Source organism: Neovison vison, chromosome 6 (genome assembly GCF_020171115.1).
Source record: "Neovison vison isolate M4711 chromosome 6, ASM_NN_V1, whole genome shotgun sequence".
Taxonomy (NCBI): Eukaryota; Metazoa; Chordata; class Mammalia; order Carnivora; family Mustelidae; genus Neogale; species Neogale vison.
In genome coordinates, this window is record NC_058096.1 from 11,379,142 (window position 1) to 11,397,161 (window position 18,020).

Consider the following 18,020-nt stretch of genomic DNA (forward strand, 5'->3'; position numbering starts at 1 on the left):
TTCCTCTCATCCCCCTTGCCCTCCGCCCTCCCACTCTCTGGATTATTTTGAAAAATCCCAAACACCACATCATTTCATGTGTAACTACTCCAGCATGTGTCTCTAAAGCCTAGGACCTCCCGCCCCGCCCTCAAAAACATAAAATACCATGATAGGACCTAAGATAAACGAACAGTAACTGCTTACTAGCCCGTCAAATAGCTAGACCGTGACCACACTCCCTCAGCTGTCTTCTCCCTCTGCTTAGTTTCCCTAAACCATGAGCACTGGGGCTCTGGGACACAGCTGACCCTGTGGGAAATGAATCACGGAAGGAGCGAAGCACAAACTAGAATCTGTCCGTTCTTACACCCACCCCCTTCCGATTTCTGGGAGCACATCTGCTCATTCAACCAAGCTCCACGGCATATCCACCATGAGCCAGGCACTGTTCGAGGCCGAATGAAAGTCTTTCTTAAACATAAAGGAAGCTGTGCCGGAAGAAAGGAGGGTGATCAGTGAAGCCAACATGTCCCATCCAGCCCAGAGGCCAACGAGCTTTTTTTGGAAAAGCGCCCTAGTAAATTGGGCTTTGAGGGCCAGACAATCCCTGTTGCAATTGTAGCTTGAAAGCTTGAACTGCTGTAGCTTGAAAGCATCCACACACCATACATTATTAACAGATGGTGAAACTGTGTTCTAATAAAACTTTATTTACAACAATAGGTTGGCGGGCCGGATGTGGCCGACAGGCTGTGGCTTCCCAGCCCCTGGTCTTAGCAACTCACAGTCCTCTAGCTCGAGCCTCCATGCTCAGTACGCGGGTTGGACCACCATACCCACCTGTTCACAGACTGTGCGGGGCGAGACACAAGACAGGGGAGCGTGGAGTCTGCACGGCTCAGCGAGGAGGAAAGTGAAGAAAGCCTGAATGATAGAGGAAGCTTTAGAGCCAAGTTCTCTTACCATTCCAACAGGACAGGAACCAAGGCACTGTCAGCCAGGGGGAAACCAGGTCCTCCAGCTTAGCTCGCACGCGTAAAGAGATGTTGAAATGTGGTGGGAAACCCGTTGAGAGGCTGCTCGGGGTGAAGTTACACTCCGGCTTGGTGAGGTTCATACAGTTCACACCTAAGTCGTTGGTGTCGTACCACCTGCTGCCAGAGAAGCTGCAAAGGAAAACAGGCTTTCACTTCGTGGATTTCACTCTTCTGCCACATCCAACAGTTTCCCCAGAGCAGATTTATTTATTTATTTATTTATTTATTTATTAAGCAGCTTTCCTGAGATCCAAGTTGCAGATCAAAGAATCCACCCCAGTGAAAGTGCACAACCAATGACTTTCAGGAGATTCGCGGGGTTGTGCAAACATCATCACGACCAATTTTAGGACATTTTTTTATCATCCCCGAAGAAACCCCATATCTATTAGCACTCACTCCCCACTGGGCCCCAACCCCCCAAGCCCTAGGTGACCATTAATCGTCTCATTTCAGTTTCTCAGGGTTTGCCTCCTCTGGACACTTCCTACAAATGGGCTCATGAACCGCATGGTCTTCTCTGATTGACTCTTCCCACGGAGCGTGTTTTCAGACATGATGTGTGATGCTTATAGGATATTTGTTTCTCCATTGGCCTGTTTATGGTCATGTTGGTTGCTTCCACTTTTTGGCTGTTGTGGGTAACACTAAGAAATATTCACATGCAAGTTTCTTTGCAGACATAACTTTTCAATTTGCTGGGGGAAATACCTAGGAGGGGAACTGATGGGTGATACCGTAGCTCTTATTTTTAACTGCCTTCCCAAGTGGCTGCACCGTTTTACATTCCCACCTGCAACGTATGAGGGTTCCGATTTCTCCGCATCCTCACCAATACTTGTCATTATGCCTTTTTTAATTATAGCATCCTAGCGACTATGCTGTGGTATGTCCCTGTGATTTCAAATTTGCATTTCTCTGATGAATATTGGTGTTGGGCATCTTTTCATGTATTTATTGGCTATTTGTATATCTTTGGAGAACTGTCTACTCAAACCCTTTCTCTGTATTTTTCAAAAAGATTTTATTTATTTATTTATTTGACAGAGATCACAAGCAGCAGAGAGGCAGGCAGAGAGAGAGGGGGAAGAAGACTCCCCGCTGAGCAGAGATGCGGGGCTCGACCCCAGGACCCTGAGATCATGACCTGAGCCAAAGGGGCTTTAACCCACTGAGCCACCCAGGCAACCCCGCACTCGGTATTTTAACAGAGTTGTCTTTAATTGTAGAGTTGTAAGAGTTCTTTATATATTCTGGATGCAAGTCTCTTCTCAGATTTTTCCCATTCAGTTCTGCAACTGATTTTAATTCTCCAAGCTCAGCCCCTGCAGCTGACATCTTTAGGAAAGCTACGGTGTTCCTACAAACCCCACTCATGCTTCCTTTTAGTGTGGAGTTCTGTTTATCCCATAGCTGCACATTTAAAGTCTGCGTCACCCGTATGAAAACCCTGCTAAATACAAGGGCACATATTCTTGTAAATGACAGCTCTGACCTCTGTTCTCAGGTGACAGACTTGAGGAAAACCAGGGAGGTGGCTGCTAGAGACCCCACTGGGGGGCAGTAGGCAGTGTGCTCTGTAGAGACACGCTGTGCCCCCAACAGCGGCTCTGGCCTAGAAAGCGAGGCGGGGAGAGACAGAAGAGAGGAGAGAGGAGGCTGGGGGTCATTGCCACTGTCTTCCACACACCAAACGTGCTTCTAGGTGTACCTCTGACCTGGACCGGGAACTCTTCTGTCGAAGTGGCAAGTGGCAAGATGAAGTCCACTTCCAGATGTGTGGCCACGGCTTCTGTGGCTTACCACCAAGACCCGGGGCCAGACCCTGCTGGGGAGAGGGGTCCCCCAGCAAAGGCACCCCCCGGTCTTAGATTGGGAGTGCGCTTCAGAAGGGGTAAGTGATCTTTAAACAGGTAACACAGATACTTAGAGACACTCTCACCTTCTCCCCGCAGATCCCAGCTGCTGAACTTGGGCGAAAGGCTCCCCACATTTCAAAGGTCACTTCCCCATGCAGCAGGGAATGGACCACTCCTGCTCCCCGTCCTCCCCTCTCCTCCACACTTGGCCCTGCCTCAGAACTGCTGTTGAAAAACGGTTCTCCACAAAGGGGTCTGAAGAGGGACAAACCATCCGAATTGAAATGACAGCTGACACAAGGCAGCAATTTCAGGGGGAAAAGAGGAAAAGGAAGCTGCATTGGGAGGCCACATTGCTTTGTCTTCACAAACCGGAGAAATGAGGGGATGTTGGCAGCACTTCAATGAGCGCAGCCTGGAGAGCGTGGCCCCCTCTGCCCCCCTGCCAGACTCTGGCCTCCTGGGGCCTGGGTGCTGGGGTGTAGGGTGGGGGTGGGGTGTGTGTCGTTTGAGTCTCACCCCAAGAGTCCCCACTGGCTCCCCCCTCACCATGTGTCCAGCATGGACTGCCTCTGTCCCTGAGTTTTCTCACCATGAGAGGGAGCACGGCACAGCGGCTGCACACACGGATTCTGGAGCCAGATCACCTGGGTTCAAATCCCAGTTACTTCGCTTTTCTGTTCCTTAGTCCCCTTATCTATAAAATGGGGATAAATGATGGTATTTGCCTCCGAGGGGCCATGAAGGTCGAACCAGCTGACATTAGGAAAGTGCCTGAGCCGGCACTGGGGGCCCCGAAAGCACCATGTAAATCACTTGTTCCACACCTGGGCAGCTGTGGGCTTCACTGTTCAGTCTCTGTTGCATCACCTCCAAAAGTGGCAAGTGTCCCCTCGCACCCAGCAATTCCTCCGCTCCAAATATACGAAAACAACCCGACAATTTATGTACGAGGACGCAGGCTGGTGACCATCTACACCCGCCAGTGGGGAAGCGTTGACTGTATCACGTGTGATGCATCCTCTAATAAAACAAGCGGTAAAAATGTTCACACAGAGATCGCTAGGAGGATCACTAGGCTCACACACTTAACTACATTTGGTTGAAAAAAAAAAAGAAAAAAAAGGAAGCAGTACCCAAAGACATAACCCCAGTTTTGTTTCATTTTTACGCACACCCGGGCACATTTTCAAACCAAGTGCACGCATTTAGGAAAAAAGTCTAGAGAGAAATACGCCAGAAGGAGAATAGGGATTATTCTTGGGCTATAGAGCACTAGGTTGTTTTAACTTTATTCTTTCTACTTTTCTGGGTGTTGTAGCCTTTTTGTAAAGAACACGTGTTGTTGTTAGAATCAGAAAAAAAAAAAGGAAATAAAAAATGTTTTAGAAGACTGGCTGGTCAGGTTAAGTTTTTTAAAAGTGAAATCTCTCGAGTTTTTAATGTCGGGACTAAATGAAAAAACAAAAAAATGAAACACTGTGGGTCCAACCCAGCATGAAGGTCACACTCACTACAACCCCTGATTTAAACTTGAAAATTTCCCACAGTTCTCAATGCAATTTGGCTTTGGCTACTGCACTACCAGAAAACAGGCAGCTTCATTTCTAATTACGGTAATGCTTTGTTATAGAGAAATAGGATGGAAAAGTTTTAAGTCCCACAAGACTCAAAATGATTATTTCATGTCACTAAACCGTCCCAAACATGTAAAAGTCTCTGAAAACAAAACAAGAGCAAAGGCGGTCCTCTCATCAGATTTGTGACTGGAAAAGAAAACAAGACCAGCCTGGGTTTCAGTTTCTCGTTACCCCTCAACTTTTCCAAAGAAGGACGTTCACATTCAACCCATCCTTTGTTTCTTTTACTAGAACCATCTTCTATCCTGAAAAAACCATCTCCAAAGTGCTTTCCAAAAAGGAAACGAAGTCTAATAAACATGTGAGTCTGGGAAAGGAAACCGTCAAAGGTTTTAAGGAATATTTCCACTATCTCCTGGCGCTCTGTCGGCCCACAGATGTACTTCCCCCGTCAAGGCTAAGGAATGCTAGTCAGAGTATGAGCTGTGACTTCCTGTCACCAAAAGCTTGTTTAGTTCTACGATACCATGTTTACTGAGTGCCGAGTAGGGCAAGCTTTGTGGTCACAGGACCCGTGCAGGGGCCCAAGCCCCACTCTGAGGAGCCTCTCAATTTGATGCGTGGCTGCCGCCATCTTGAGATTCTCAGTAATTCTGAGCAAGGGGCCTCGCACCATTTTCATTTTGTGCTAGACCCACAGATTATGTACCTGGTCCTGTGGATCTGTCCGCTTACTGTAGATTGCTTTGTACTTACTTGAGGAACAGCTAAATGTAATTCAGACATAACCCTTAAACCCTGGTTTAGAATCTATTCTTATTTACCAAATGTTGTTACAATGGACATTTGAAGGTGAAAACAAAGTCATCTGGAAACACGCTCCTCTTACAAACTAAGTGCCCGTAATTTTTCCAGGTTCCTTCCCTGTTCTTGACCACAGATACGGTCCAGATTTTACACAGTTGCAACCGCTACCAGATTATCCTTTTTAATAGTTCCCGAATGTTCAACCATTAGTTAACATGACACAATTTGGCATTTTTCTGCTGACGGACACGAATGTCTACTTCAATGTCTATCTATCTTCATGAATATGAGTGGTTTTTTTCTTCCTTTTTCTTTTCTTTCTTTCTTTCTTTTTTTTTTTTTTAAAGATCTTCTTTATTTATTTGAGAGAGGGAGAGAGAATCTGAAGAAGATTCTACTCTGAGAGCCTGACGCGGGGCTTGATCCCACAACCGGGAGATCATGACCTGAGTGGAAACCAGGAGTCTGATGCTTAAACGACTGAACCACCTGGGCACCCCATTTCTTTATCTTTTTCTGATGGGAGCTTGTATCAGCTGTGTAGGGGGAAAGTAACGTGGGCATTTCTGTGACTTGAGCTGTCCAGTGGCTAACGCTGCGTGCAGGAGGAGGGCTGGGCGAACGCACCCTCTCGTCCAGCACGATCTCCACCCACCACACTCTCCCGAGCACGGAGCATTACCATTTCCTTACACTTGGTGTGACTGGTAACACAAAACGACTTGGCCAATAATTTTAACTTCGTCTTCTCCTAGCCTCTGTAACATAGTAAACATGTAACCACCGAGGACTTCGATTTTGTCTTACTTCTTCCCCTGTGTGTTTCTGTTGTACACCAAGGGATGAGAAAGTGTGAAAGCCGGTGAGAGAGAGATGAGGACCTAGAAGAATGTGTGAAATGGAAAACCCCTTTGAGAGATCAAGAATTAGTAGCGACTAAGTGAACACTTTCCATAGTAGGCCAAATCTGGTCTGTAAAGTTCGATAAACCAGATATTTCAAACTTGAGGAAGATGAAAGCTACAAGGTGCCTCCTGCCCTTTCAAGACAGGAAACCGTCTTCTACAAACCTCTCCTGAACCCAAAGAGAGGACAGTCGCCCCCCAACTAAGAAGCCCCGTAGGTAGGCAGCCCAGTCTCTGCGACACCAGTGCCGTTTAAGCCTTTGCATGAGTGGGAGGTTGTGAAATCTCTGTCCTTGGAGATTTTAAAAGTACAAGAGGAATATCTTTTTCGAGCGGATTTGCCGGCAATCCTGCCAAGAGGCAAGCCGCAGCCGCTGGCCCTGGGGCTCCCCGCACCCCTTCCCGCAAGGACGTCAACAGAAGGATCTGGCTTACTATTTGTACTGCACCTGGTAGACCACCGGCCTGCTGTCATTGCTCAGGGACCCCGGCTCCCAAGTCAGAACCTGCTCGGCGTTGTACAGGTGAACCTTCGGGTTTCGAGGAGCTGGCAGCTGGGAGAGAGAGTCTTGAAAGGGGCAGGGAGTAAGAGAAGGGGGCAGAGGGGAGAGAGAAAGCAGGGGAGGGTTGAGAGAGAAAAATCGGATTACAACAATATTTAAATGCACAACTCCGTTTTTGTCCAAGTGCAGAAATGGTTATTGCCTAATGCATGTCCCCTCACCCTGGCCTTGGACTAAGTATGGCACCAGTGACACAGCCGGTGGGAAAGAGAGGCCTGGGGCCCGCAGGTTGCAGTTCTTAGCAACGGGGCCCGGGTGCCGGAGTCTGGCTCCACTGGAATGCATGCTTTATCCCAAATAAGCACGTGTGGCTGGGCAGGTGAACTTGACAGTCTGGGCTCATGGTCTTCTTCAGGAGTGAGGGGTAAACAGCTGTACTGTCTGTAAGTGAACGCTGAGTCGGTGGCCACGTGACACACATTGGCCCCAGACTAGCCTTAGTTGCAGATGTGCATTCGCATCAACGGAGCGTGTTAAACTCCATGCACACGCACACACACTCACACATGCAAGCCCCAAACCAGGTGTGCAAACCCCAAAGGCACGTGGAGGGTAAGACATGTCCTTTGGGCTTTGTAAGGGTCGCGCTGTTCCTCAAGAACCCCCAGTATCACAGTTGCCAAGGTCCTGCTTAAAGCACAGACCCCCAGCACCCCCCCCCCCCAAGAAATCCACATCTCCAACAAGCTTCCCAGCTGATTTTCAGGCACGGTGAAGGCTGAGGGCTACAAACAGCGAATAACACCCACCCTGGGGAGCCACCGCCAAGGTCAGAGCCGCCCTCCTGGGGTGACCTGGACTGGGCTGGGGACCGCAACTGCCGCAGGCTCTTCTCTTGCAAGAAAACATGACCCCGACGGGCTGTTCTCCGAGATGGAAACATGAGCGACCAACGCCCAGGAGGTGGAAAGAAGGGTTTTGAGAAATGTGCTGCTCCAGAATTCGGAGCAGGAAGTTCAAACCATGTGTTTTCGGGAAACACATCCCATCTCAAGAGTGGTGTCTGTCTGGCTCTTCCTTTGAAAGACGTGTTACTAAGAGTCATGGCCACTTGTTTACCTCCAGAATGCCTGCTGTCTCCACAGCCCCGAGCTCAGGCGGGCCTCAGTTCCAGAAGAATCCTTATTCAACCAGCGGACCAGCACTTCTACCAATTTGCATGAGGGCCAAAGGCAGGCTGGGGTTGCCCAGAAGGAGGCTCTGCTGGGCAGGCCCTGCTCGCTCCCGGTGGCTGCTGTGCGGGGCCGCAGACCCCAGAGCGCAGTGAGCACTGGACAGCGCCCCCGGGGGGAGGACTTCCTTAGGGCCCGGCGCCCAGCAGCGTCAGAGACCCGCAGTTTCCCATGGATGCTGAGACGAGGTGGCACGGATTCAGCGTCTTAAAACAACCCAGCTCGATCGCTTACGGTTCTGGAGATGAGAAGTTTGGAACTGCTCTCCCTCGGGTAGCGTCTGGGTGTTGGCAGGGCTGGGATCCTTCTGGAAGCTCTGGGGCAGAAATGGCTCCTTGCCCCCCTGCAGCTTCTAGAAGCAGCCCACATTCTTTGGCTCTGACTCTTTCCCCCAGCAACAGTGGGCTGATTCCTTTTCTCTCTCTCTCTCTCTCTTTCTTTTTAAGTGACTACCCATTTATTTATTTATTTTTCAAAAAAAAAAACCTTTTTTTTTTTTGAAGATTTAGTCATTTATTTTAGAGAGCAAGGGAGAGAGCACGAGCAGGTGGGGCAGGAGGAGAGGAGAAACCCAAGCAGACTCCGCCTTGAGCCCAGAGCCTGGCATGGCTTTGATCCCAAGCACCCTGAGATCACAACCTGAGCCGAAATCAAGAATCAGACACTTAACCACCCAGGTACCCCTTTTTAAATATTTAAGTTCTAGGGGCACCTGGGTGGCTCAGTGGTTTAAGCGTCTGCTTTCAGCTCAGGTCATGATCCCAGGGTCCTGGGATCGAGCCCCGCCTCTGGCTCTCTGCTCAGCAGGAAGCCGGTTTCCCTTCCTCTCTCTCTGCCTGCCTGTGATCTCTGTCAAATAAATAAATAAAATCTTAAAAAATAAATATTTAAGTTCTAGTTAGTGAACATACAGTGTTTACTGTATTGGTTTCAGCAGTAGAATCCAGTGATTCATCACTTACATAATTTTTTTTTAAAAGATTTTATTTATTTATTTGACAGAGAGATCACAAGTAGATGGAGAGGCAGGCAGAGAGAGAGAGAGGGAAGCAGGCTCCCTGCGGAGCAGAGAGCCTGATGCGGGACTCGATCCCAGGACCCCGAGATCATGACCTGAGCCGAAGGCAGCGGCTTAACCCACTGAGCCACCCAGGCGCCCCCATCACTTACGTAATTAAAACACTCAGTGCTCATCACAACACAGGCTCTCCTGAAGGCCCATCCCCCACTGAGCCCACCCCCCACCCACCTCCCTCCACCGACCCTCAATTTGTTCTCCATTGTTAAGAGTCTCCAATGCTTTGGGTTTTTTTCTCTCTCTCTTTTTCTTCCCCTGTGTTCATCTGTTTTGTCTCTTAAATGCCACATGAGTGACATCACACGGTATTTGTCTTTCTCTGACTTCTTTCCCTTAGCATCGCGCACTCCAGCTAGATCCACATTGCTGCAAAGGGCAAGATTTCATTCTTCTGGATGGTGGAGTGACATTCCAGCGCATACACAGACCCCGTCTTCTCCATCCATTCCTCAGTCGGTGGACATTTGGGCTCTCTGTACAGTCTGGTTATTGCTGCTGCTGCCGCTAGGAACACTGTGCCCGTAAAAATCTGTATTTTTGTACCCTTTGGCTAAATAGTGGTGCAATTGCTGGACCAAAGGGTAGTTCTATTTTTCACTTAAAAAATTTATTTATGGGGCGCCTGGGTGGCTCAGTGGTTAAGCTGCTGCCTTCGGCTCGGGTCATGATCTCGGGACCCTGGGATCGAGCCCCACATCGGGCTCTCTGCTCAGCGGGAAGCCTGCTTCCTCCTCTCTCTCTCTGCCTGCCTCTCTGCCTGCTTGTGATCTCTCTCTGTCAAATAAATAAATAAAATCTTTAAAAAAAATTATTTATTTATTGGGGCGCCTGGGTGGCTCAGAGTGTTAAGCCGTTGCCTTCGGCTCAGGTCATGATCTCGGGGTCCTGGGATCGAGTCCCGCATCAGGCTCTCTGCTCAGCAGGGAGCCTGCTTCCTCCTCTCTCTCTCTGCCTGCCTCTCTGCCTACTTGTGATCTCTCTCTGTCAAATAAATAAATAAAAATCTTTTTAAAAAAATTATTTATTTATTTATTTATTGGCGAGAGAGAGCAGAGAGGGTCAGGGAGAGAGAGAATCCCAAGCAGACTGTGCAGCTCAGAGTCCAACTTGGGGCTCGATCTCACAACCCTGAAGTCATGACCTGAGCCAAAATCAAGAGCTGGTGCTCAACCGACTGAGTCACTCAGGTGCCTCTCTATTTTTAACTTTCTGAGGAAACTCCATACTGTTTTCTACCATGGCTGTACCAGCTGGCCTTCCTACCAACAGTGTAGGAGGGCTCCCCTTTCTCCGCATCCTTGCCAGCATCTGTCATCTCCTGTGTTGTTAATTTTAGCCATTCTGACCGTGTGAGGGGGTAAGTCACTGTGGTTTTGATTTGTATTTCCCTCTTGCCAGGTGACGTGGAGTGTTTTTCATGTGTCTGTTGGCCGTTTGGATGTCTTCTTTGCAGAGATGTCTGTTCATGTCTTCTGCCCATTTCTTAACTGGATTATTTGCTTTTTGGGCATTCAGTTTGGTAAGTTCTTCATAGATTTTAGATACTAACCTTTTATCAGCTATGTCGTTTGCAAATACCTTTTCCCATTCTGGAGGCTGCCTTTTGGTTTTGTTGTGTGTTTCCTTTGCTGTGCAGTTTTTTTATCTTGATGAAGTCCCAATAGTTCACTTTTGCTTTTGTTTCCCTCGCCTTTGAAGACATGTCTAGCAAGAAGGTGCTGCGCTGAGGTCGAAGAGGGTGCTGTCTGTGTTCTCCTCTAGGATTCTGATGGATTCCTGTTTCACATTTAGGTCTCTAATCCATTTTGAGCTTATCTTTGCATACGGTGTGAGAAAGCTTCTGGTCCGGTTTCATTCTTCTGCATGTGGCTGTCCAGTTTCCCCAGGACCCTGTGTTGAGGAGACCAGGCCGATTCCCTTCCATGCTGTCACCACACTGGTCTGACTCTCTTGCCTCCCTCTTCCATCTTTTGAGGACCCTTGTGATGACACTGGAACCATGGAGCCCTACCATCTGGGATCATCTTGCCATCTCAGAATCCCTGGTCACACCTGCAAGGTCCCATTTCCCACATGAGGTCATGCAGCCACAAGCTCTGGGGCTTAGGACGTGGACATCTTTGGGGACCATTATCTTGCCTGCCACGGTGCCCTTCACCATGCCCCCGTCTCTGGGGAGGACTGTCTCCTGGTGCCCGGATCTCCAAGATCCAGACATCAGCTAAGGAAGGAAGCACCAAGGGCCCGAGCAGGAAGGGCGGGTCCACCCCAAGTGACAGGTGGACCAGAAGAAAGGCTTCCCTGTAAACGTGGAGTCTCCAGGTGGGCCTTCTACGTTCTTCAGCTTTCATTTTCCTGACGTGTGGGGAGCTGCCCTGCAGTTTTACTCTGACATTTGACTTTCCTGGAATCCCCTGTCCTACCACATTCAGAGATGATAACAAGTCTTAAAACCGAGGGTTTCACAATGAAGCACCGGAGACTGCCCACTCAGTAGCAACTGCCTTATCACCCTGCCCTCTGCACCTCTCGGAAGGCCCGTCCTTGAACTGCTTCGCCCCTGCTTCGCCTCACGGGGCCCTCCTTGTTCCTGGGAAACTCAGAGCCTACCTCTGTGGCTCCTTCTCTGGAACCTTTTTTCCCCTTATGCCACAGCTCTCTCCCCTACTCCCTTCCGGTCTCTGCTCTCACTAGAGTGGTTTCCTGTGTAAAAGGCCCAGGGCGCGGGGGTCCCTGTCTCTGCTTGACTCACCCGCGTGGTGCTAGGTCACCACCTGGGTCCTCTGTTTACACCACGGTGCTTAGGAGCATGGATTCCAGAACTAGACAGCCTGAGTTCAAAGCCGCACGCTCCTTAGGACCTTGGGCAAGTTGTTTAACTTCTTTGTGCCTCAGCTGTATCATCTGTAAAACGGGTACAGTACAGACTTTGCAGTGTCATTATGAGGAGAGAACGACCTAGTTTTATGCGTGGGGCTGAGGACAGGGTGAGCACCTTGTGGCCCGTGCCTCTCCACATTGCTAACGGTTTATCGACGGTACCTCTGAACACGGGAGTGGGGAGCTCTGGGAAGTCTGGGTGTTGTTGAATTGGGGACTGTTTTATCCCCCCTGCCTGGAAGAGCAGGCACTCCAGATCTGGGGAGTGACTGGCCTGCAGCCCAGTGGTGGGCTTGCCTTCAGAGAGTACATAACCGATTTCTGGTCCACAGCGGTTCATTCTTCCACTCAGAGCTTAGGTTCCCTTTTGCCTTCCTTGCTTTATGCTCAAGTTCCTCCCTTTTGTTTGGTCTCTGCTGCAGCAGGGCATGGGTGGACAGCTCCGGGCTGTGACCTATCTGCTCGGCTCCAAAGAGTCAGCGTATCTAGGGTCATGGTGCCTGCTGTCCAATGTGTCCGCAAGGGCTCAGCGAAAGGAGAACAGAACTTATGGACAAAGGGCTTAGGCTGAAATCCTGATCCTGTGACCTACAGCCACAGGTTCTGCTGACACCCCAGCTGAGCCTCGGTTTTCTCCTGAATTGTGGAACGATGCCCTCTCTCCTGGAGCCGGAGCGAGGGGCACGCGCAAGATAGCAGATGAAAGGCAAATCAGACACTGCTGTTTGAGTAAATGTCTAAGATGTGACTATTTCAGGGTGTCCCGATTCCTCATGGCACGGCTGCCTGTGCAGGTGGCGGGCAGCACCCGGTCACCCAGACCCTGTCTTCAGGGACCCACGACGGGGCGCTGAGCCCTGCGCTGAGCACGTAATTGATGGTCTGTCCTTGAAGTAGGCAGAATAGTGTCCCTCCCCCAAAGATATCTGTGTTCAGTGAATATATTAGGTTTCATGGCAAAGGGGAACAGAGGGTGTAGATGGAATTTAGGTTCCTCATCAGACCTTAAAATAGGGAGCTAATCCAGAAATAGCTGGGTGGACCCAATGTCATCACAGCGGTATTTCTCCGGAAGCTGGAGGAGGTAAGGCAATGATTCTCCCCCTAGAACCTCCAGAAAAGAATGCATCCCTATGGACACCTTCAGTTTAGCCCAGTGGAACCAGCATCTGACTTCTGACCTCCGGAGCTGTAAGACAATACATTCTCTCGTTGTGTAAAGGCACCGCTTACGTGTAGTTTGAAGGCGCTCAACTGGGGGTGATTTGTTACAACACCAGGAAGTAAGACGATCCCTGGAGGTGGACACCAGGGCTTTAATGACACTCCAGCTCTTATGAGACAGAAGCTCATTGTAATGGTAGGGTGGACACAGTTCCAGTCCCTTCCCTCTCCGCGGTCTATGCGGGCAGTCACCCACAAGCTACTCATGGTAAGAGATGACGTAGGGATCACCCGTGTGAAGAGTATTTTCTGCCACTCACAGCTGGAGCTCCTCCTGCGCCCCCTTCCTGCCCTGCCCTTGACCTCGGATCCAGCCTGGACTCAGGCATTTGAGACTTTATGCGTATTTAAGAAAAGGCTAGCCTGGGTCTCAGAAAGACAGTTTGGTTAACATACATCACACATAGAGGGGCGCCTGGGCGGCTCAGTTGGTTAACTGTCTGCCTTCGGCTCGGGTCATGAACTCAGGGTCCTGGGATCGAGTCCCACACGGAGCTCCCCACTCAGCGGGGAGTCTGCTTCTCCCTCTTCCTCTGTCCCTCGCCCACCCCCACTCATGATCTCTCCCTCTGTCTCAAATACAATAAATAAAATATTCCAAAAAACTTCCACACATCACACACAGAGAATAAAATAAAGCACATTAAAATAAATTCACACTAAAATTAATCATTTAATCTTGACATCCAAAGACCCTTTAGGATCCTCCCACGGATGGGGTGTTATGATGAATGTCCATGACTTTGCAGGTGAGGAGATGTCAAGAGGCATTCCCTGAACGCTCAGCTGTAACCAGCAAGTTGCTCTGGTCAGTAATTCCTAGACATCAGCTTACTTGCCCAGACCTTTTGTCCCCTCCTATAAAGGTCAGTTTTGTCTCCTTGAGAGTAGATGGGACTATTTCCTACTTGAAGAGAATGGTGGGGAAAAGAAAGACAGGGCATGTTTACAAAACCTTGTCTGACCTAGAAAAGTAGCCTAATAAATGCTATTACTATCATTTTCAGTTTGCCCCAAAACATGACAGCTGCTTAGTAGTTTCAACTGCTGAGGGGATGGGCAGACAAGAGTTACTTGCTGCAGGACCATCTGGGTGGCTCAATCAGTTAAGCACCCAACTTTTGATCTGGGCTCAGGTCACCATCTCAGGGTTGTGAGACCGAGTCCTGTGTTGGGTTCTGTGCTCAGCGGGGAGTCTGCTTTTCTCTTTCTCTCTTTCCCTCTGCCCCTCCCCCTGCATGCTCTCTCTCAAATAAATAAATCTTAAAAGAAAAGAGTTGCTTAATGCACCTTCATTTACAATGGTTCCTGTTTTGGGGCATTTACTGTCTTTCTCAGCGGTCTCTCCGTGCATCAGAAGCTTTGGATGGTCAAGCCAGCAAATCATGGTAACCAAATTCTATGGCACAAGTGCCTTTCCAACCAACTACTAAACTAAGAAGCAGGTGCGAATACAAAGAAAAGCCTCAATTCTTCAACGTTCAGGTCGACGGTCAGAGAGACGGTTGATTTACTGCACTGTAGTGGGGTTGATTAAGTTTTGATCTAAAGCAAACGGCCACTGCTTAAAGCATTACTACTGAAGGGACCAAAATATGCCACCCCAAAATATGTCACTTCGGCATGTTGGTTTTTGTTTTTGTTTTTTTACATGTTCATTATTTGGAATTAAAGTTACTCAAAAAAGAGTCAGTGCAAGAAGGACATTCTGACTTTTCTTTTTCACCCTGAAAGCAGGAACTGAATCTCTCTTGTGATGGCATCCTCGCTATACCAGGAGGACAAAGTGCGTCTTGACTCAGAGATGGAACTGGAGGCTGAGAAGGTTGCATAAACAAACTTGGTTACTTCCTCATTAATTTGCGACCCCAAACTCAAACCCCCTTGTTTGGTTAAATCTCTGCAAATCACTATTTCTATATCTAAAAGGTAGGAAAGGTGCAAACTTTGGTCGCCTCTTCGACCCTCATATTTTTATAAGCTCCCATAGGTACAAAATTAAATCTGTTTTTCTCCTGTCACTCTGTCTCATGTCAACTTAATTATTAGATTAGTCAAAGAACCCAAAAGGCAAGAAAGGAAAAGTTTTCCTCCCCTACGCTACAATTTAGATCAGGTCCAATATTTTACATATGTTATCCCTGAAACACCTCTAAGGGGTAGATATTATAAGTTTTCCTTTTTAAAAATTTGTTTCCAATACTTTTTTTTTTTTTCTGACAGTAAAAGCCATTTCATGATTACTGCAGGACACTTGTGAATTATGAAAAAGCATGGAAATTTTTCTATTGTTAGTCATTAATAGTTCCACTCTGCGCTTTGATTAACATAGTTTCTCCTTAAAATATCCCAGTTAGTTTTTCTAACAGTTTATTATGAAAAAAATTTCAGGTAGTCACAAAACAGATTAGTATAGCATAGTGCTATTTTTCAAAGGATCTATGATGAAGGATATTTTATTTCCTTTGTGGGGGGAGCAACAGAGGGAGAGTAGAATCTTTTTTTTTTTTTTTCCCCTAAAGATTTTATTTATTTATTTGACAGAGAGACAGCGAGAGAGGGAACACAAGCTGGGGAAGTGGGAGAGGGAGAAGCAGGCCTCCTGCCAAGCAGGGAGGCCCATGCAGAGCTCCATACCAGGACCCTGGGATCACTACCTGAGCCAAAGGCAGATGCTTAAGGACTGAGCCACCCAGGCACTAGGGGAGGGAGGGAGGGAAGGAGAGAGAGAGAGAGAAAATGAATCTTAAGCTGGCTCCATGCCCAGGGGAGCTGACGTGGGGCTTGATCTCATGACTTGAGCTGAAATCAGGAGTCTGATGCTTAACCAAATGAGCCACCCAGGTGCCCCCACACCAGTTTATTTCTCATGCATCACACAAACCCAAACTTTGGTAGAAGACTAAAAGATAAATTACTAGAAAGAGGGGCAAGGCCTTAAGTGTTGGGCAATGTCAAACAGCAAAGTTTCTAAATATTTCTCTCCCAGTCGTACTCACAGCGGAGAGGTCATGTATGCTGCATAGACCCCCACTAGTGAGCCGTAGCACTAGTCGAAAGTAACCAGCACTAAGCCCATCACTCGGCTCAGGCAGTTACCAACATTTTGCCAAAGCCCAGATTCCAACTGAAGGAGGCCGGGGGAGGGCAGAACAGAGATTGCTCAAGACCTGAAGCTGGGGAGGGGTGAAGTCAGGATTCAAATCCATCTGTCTCAACAGAAAACCACCATTTGGCCTAGAGCACACAGCCTCACATGCAAGGCTCCCCTTATCAAGGAGCTGTGGAATGTAAGAGCCTTTCTAAGTGATGCTGGCAGAAGAAAGAGACCTAACCCACACCCCGAGTTTCACATGGGCAAAAACTTCTACCTTCTTGAGACTATTTAAGAGCTCCCCAACCTGGGACAGTCTGTCCTGGGGAAAGAACCAGCAAAACACCTTCCTCACCGCGGTCTTGTCTTTTCTCGGAGTTTTTAGATTCGGCTGTTAAGTACTAAATACGGGCAGTTAGTGTCAGAGGGACGAGGCTGACCTAGGAAGGGGCTGTCTGGACGGGAGCTGAGCCGGGATTCAAAGTCTGGTTCCCTGGACCCCCCCGCCGCCAACACCAACACGACAGGGGTTCGGGGCACTTCTGAGTGCTGGCCACCCCCTCACCTGTCCGATCCTGGGAAAAGAAGCATCTGGACTCTCAAACACATCCCCAGCCCCAGTCGGACTGAGTCACATTTCCAGCCTGCGGCTGACTTGGGCGGCACGCAGCTGCGAGGAAGGAAGCGAGCCTGGGCCCCGCTTCTAACCCAGGCCCCCGGGGAAGCAGGGGCCGCGGTCAGGCTGGCGGGGATGCGGAGCCTGCGGCCCGCACAGGCGGCCTCGCCCGAGCCCCGCGCTCTCTTTTCCTTTGTTCACGCCGAGCGGCGCGCGGACCTCGGCCGCACTCCGCGGCGGGGAGCGGCGGCGCGGGGGCGGGAGAAGAGGGGCCGCCGTGGGGCCCGAGCCCCGCAGGAGCAGGGGCAGCGTCTCCGGCGTCGGAGGGTGACCCGCGGCCGGGTGGCCTGGAGGGGCGGCGGCGGTCCCGGGGCCGCTCCGGTGCCCGCGGGCTCCCCGCCGGGGGACTGCGCGCGATTCCCGGGGGTCCAGCCCACGCCCCGCACCCGCGGCGGGCCTCGCGCCAGCTCGCCCTCCACTCGGGGCTCCCCGCGGACCCCTGCCCCGCGCGCGGCACCCCTCGGGTCGCCCCCCCGCTGCGGACGACGCCTCCCCGGGCCCGGCTTACCTGCCGGGGGCGCGGCGGTGCCGTGGCCGCCGAGCAGCAACAGCGGCGGCAGCAGCAGCGACAGGAGCGACAGCGGCGGCGGCGGCGGGGGCCGCATGGCCCGGGGCTCCGGCGCCGCAGGCTCCGCGGCGGCTCTCAGGGCGGCCCGGCCCCGGCGCGGGGTCGGCCGAGCGGCTCACGTAGCCGCCCCGGCGGCCATGGCGAGCGCAGGGCGCGCGGGGCCCGCCCCTTCCCGAGCTGCGGCGACGCGGTCCCGGGGCGGCGGGACAGCCCAGCCCGGCCGCCGCGCCCCGCCCCGCCCCGCCGGCCGCGGGACTTTCCCGGCGCCCAGACCCGCGCGGGCCCCCACCCAGCTCCCCGCGGCCTGCGGCGCCCGGCTCGGCCCAGGGCCCGGGGCTCTGCCGCTGGCCTCCCCGAGCGCGGAGCCGGCTGCCCGGGCCCCCGAGCGGGAACCCCGCCGTCCACCTTCTGGGGCTTGCGGCCCTTCCGGGAAGACCCCCGACGCCCCCGGCCCCGGGGTGCCCCATGCCGAGCCCCCCTGGCCCGCGCCCTCCCGACCCGCGCCCCATCGTCCGCTCTTCTGCTGCTGCTCCCAGATGCGTGGGGGTCCCCGATTCCTCCCTCCGTTTAAACTTAGCTTCCTTAGCCTCTAACG

The 18,020-nt window shown here is 50.8% G+C and overlaps 1 protein-coding gene across 2 annotated transcripts in view; it reads right to left on the reverse strand.

Annotated features, from left to right (window-relative positions):
- Positions 1-17,477, reverse strand: part of IFNGR2 (interferon gamma receptor 2) — a 28,491-nt gene extending 11,014 nt beyond the window's left edge. The window contains exons 1-3 of one of the 2 annotated variants that reach the window (XM_044251001.1): positions 17,366-17,477; positions 6,606-6,738; positions 946-1,148 (exon numbers count right to left, since the gene is read on the reverse strand). In XM_044251001.1, coding sequence (XP_044106936.1) covers positions 946-1,148; positions 6,606-6,738; positions 17,366-17,462 — 433 coding nt within the window. In that variant the 5' untranslated portion in view covers positions 17,463-17,477. Of the gene's footprint in view, positions 1-945; positions 1,149-6,605; positions 6,739-17,365 lie in introns of those variants that run through there. The other variant, XM_044251002.1, reaches the window with a different exon arrangement.
- Between the last annotated feature and the right edge of the window lie 543 nt (positions 17,478-18,020).